Source organism: Apteryx rowi, unplaced genomic scaffold (assembly GCF_003343035.1).
Source record: "Apteryx rowi isolate R43461 unplaced genomic scaffold, aptRow1 scaffold_1215, whole genome shotgun sequence".
Classification (NCBI taxonomy): Eukaryota; Metazoa; Chordata; class Aves; order Apterygiformes; family Apterygidae; genus Apteryx; species Apteryx rowi.
Window position 1 is genome coordinate 1 of NW_020447437.1, and position 1,680 is coordinate 1,680.

The 1,680-nt window shown below is 75.1% G+C and overlaps 1 protein-coding gene across 1 annotated transcript; it reads left to right on the plus strand.

Moving 5' to 3' along the window:
- Window positions 1-41: 41 nt before the first annotated feature.
- On the plus strand, window positions 42-720 carry LOC112978193 (chymotrypsinogen 2-like; the record flags this gene model as incomplete). Its single annotated transcript, XM_026091459.1, has 3 exons — window positions 42-240; window positions 341-474; window positions 559-720. Coding segments are annotated over 3 exons (495 nt in total), but the record flags the coding sequence as incomplete, so codon positions are not given.
- Between the last annotated feature and the right edge of the window lie 960 nt (window positions 721-1,680).

The window sequence follows — 1,680 nt, forward strand, 5'->3', positions numbered from 1 at the left end:
GCCGCGCCGCGCCGCGGGGGTCGCAGCCGGGTGCTGGGAGCGGTGCCCGCCTGCCCCAGGTCTTCAAGAACCCCAAGTTCAACATGCTGACGATCCGCAACGACATCACGCTGCTCAAACTGGCCACGCCGGCGCGGCTGACGACCCGCGTGGCGCCCGTGTGCCTGCCCGAGGCCGCCGACGACTTCCCCGGGGGCCTGATGTGCGTCACCACGGGCTGGGGCCTCACCGACCCCCAGGGTAACGGCCCCCCGCGCCCCCCCGTCCCGACCCCGACCCCGGCGCTCGGCGGGGCCCGGCGGCGGCGGGCGCTGACGCCACCGCGCCGCTCTCCTCGCAGCCTCCCAGACGCCGGCGGTGCTGCAGCAGGCGGCCCTGCCGCTGCTCACCAACGCGCAGTGCAAGGAGTACTGGGGCTACCGCATCGCCGACGTGATGGTGTGCGCGGGCGCCGACGGCGCCTCCTCCTGCATGGTAGGTGCCCGGCGCAGGGGGTGCGGGGCGGTGCGGGGCGGCGCGGGGCGGCGCGGGGCGCCCGGCTCACCCGGCTCCCCGCAGGGCGACTCCGGCGGCCCGCTGGTGTGCCAGAAGGACGGCGTCTGGACCCTCGTGGGCATCGTGTCGTGGGGCAGCAGCAACTGCTCGCCCTCCGTGCCCGGCGTCTACGCGCGCGTCACCGAGCTGCGCGCCTGGATCGACTCCATCCTGGCGGCCAACTGAGGCCGGCAATAAAGCGCTGCCGCCCGCCCGGCGCCTCCGCTTCCTCGCGCCGGGGCACCGGGGGGCCGGGGGGGGGCGGGCGGCGGGGCCGCAGCCGGAGCCACCTTAAGGCGGCGGCGGGGCCGGGGGGGCCGGGCCGCGGGCGCCGCCGCTCGGCGTCGGGCTCGGTGTCGGTGTGGCGGCGCTGCGCGTCCCCGCCATGGCCCTGCGGCGGCTGCTGGGGCTGGCGGCGGCCGTCGGGCGCCGGGGCTGCTGCGCCAAGGTGGGCCGGGCTCGGCCGGGGGGGGGGGGCTCGGGGCCGGGGCTGCGGAAGCTAAAGGGCCTCCCCCACGCGTGGCCCCTCGCCCGGCCCGGCCCCCCCCCGCTCAGGGCTCTTTGCATGGCCTGTCCCATCCCAACTCTCCCCCCTCGGGCTCCTCGTCCATCCCGTCCCATCCCAGGTCCCCCCCACTTGGGGCTCCTCGCACGGCCCAGATGGGCACCACTTCAGGTACCCCTAGGGCTGGGGCCACAGGTCCCTTGGTGGGACAGGTGTGTGATGGGAACGTCCATTGCACCCTCATCTTTGACCCAGAGGACCTGGCCAAGACCCCGTGCAGCAAGGGCAGGTGGGTGTGGGCGGCATGGAGCTGTGGCAGGGCCACCTATAGCCCCTCCTAATGCCACCATCCCGCAGGAGGGTGCTGGCCCTGGATGGCACCTGCACTGGGGAAGCACGGCTTGGGGCTGGGCAAGTGGGTGCTCCTGCACGAGGAGGTGGGCCTGGCCCCCATGAGCCACACGAACCCTGGGGAGGTGCAGTGATCGTGCCCAGGCACCCACCCCAAGGCACCCCAACATCACCCCTGCCCCCAGCTGCCCCCGACTGCTCGGAGAGTCCCTCAGCCCCAGGGAATCAGCCCAGTCCTGCTCCTGCCCAGCCAGGGGTGGCACAGCCAGGGCCTCACTGCCCTGCAACCC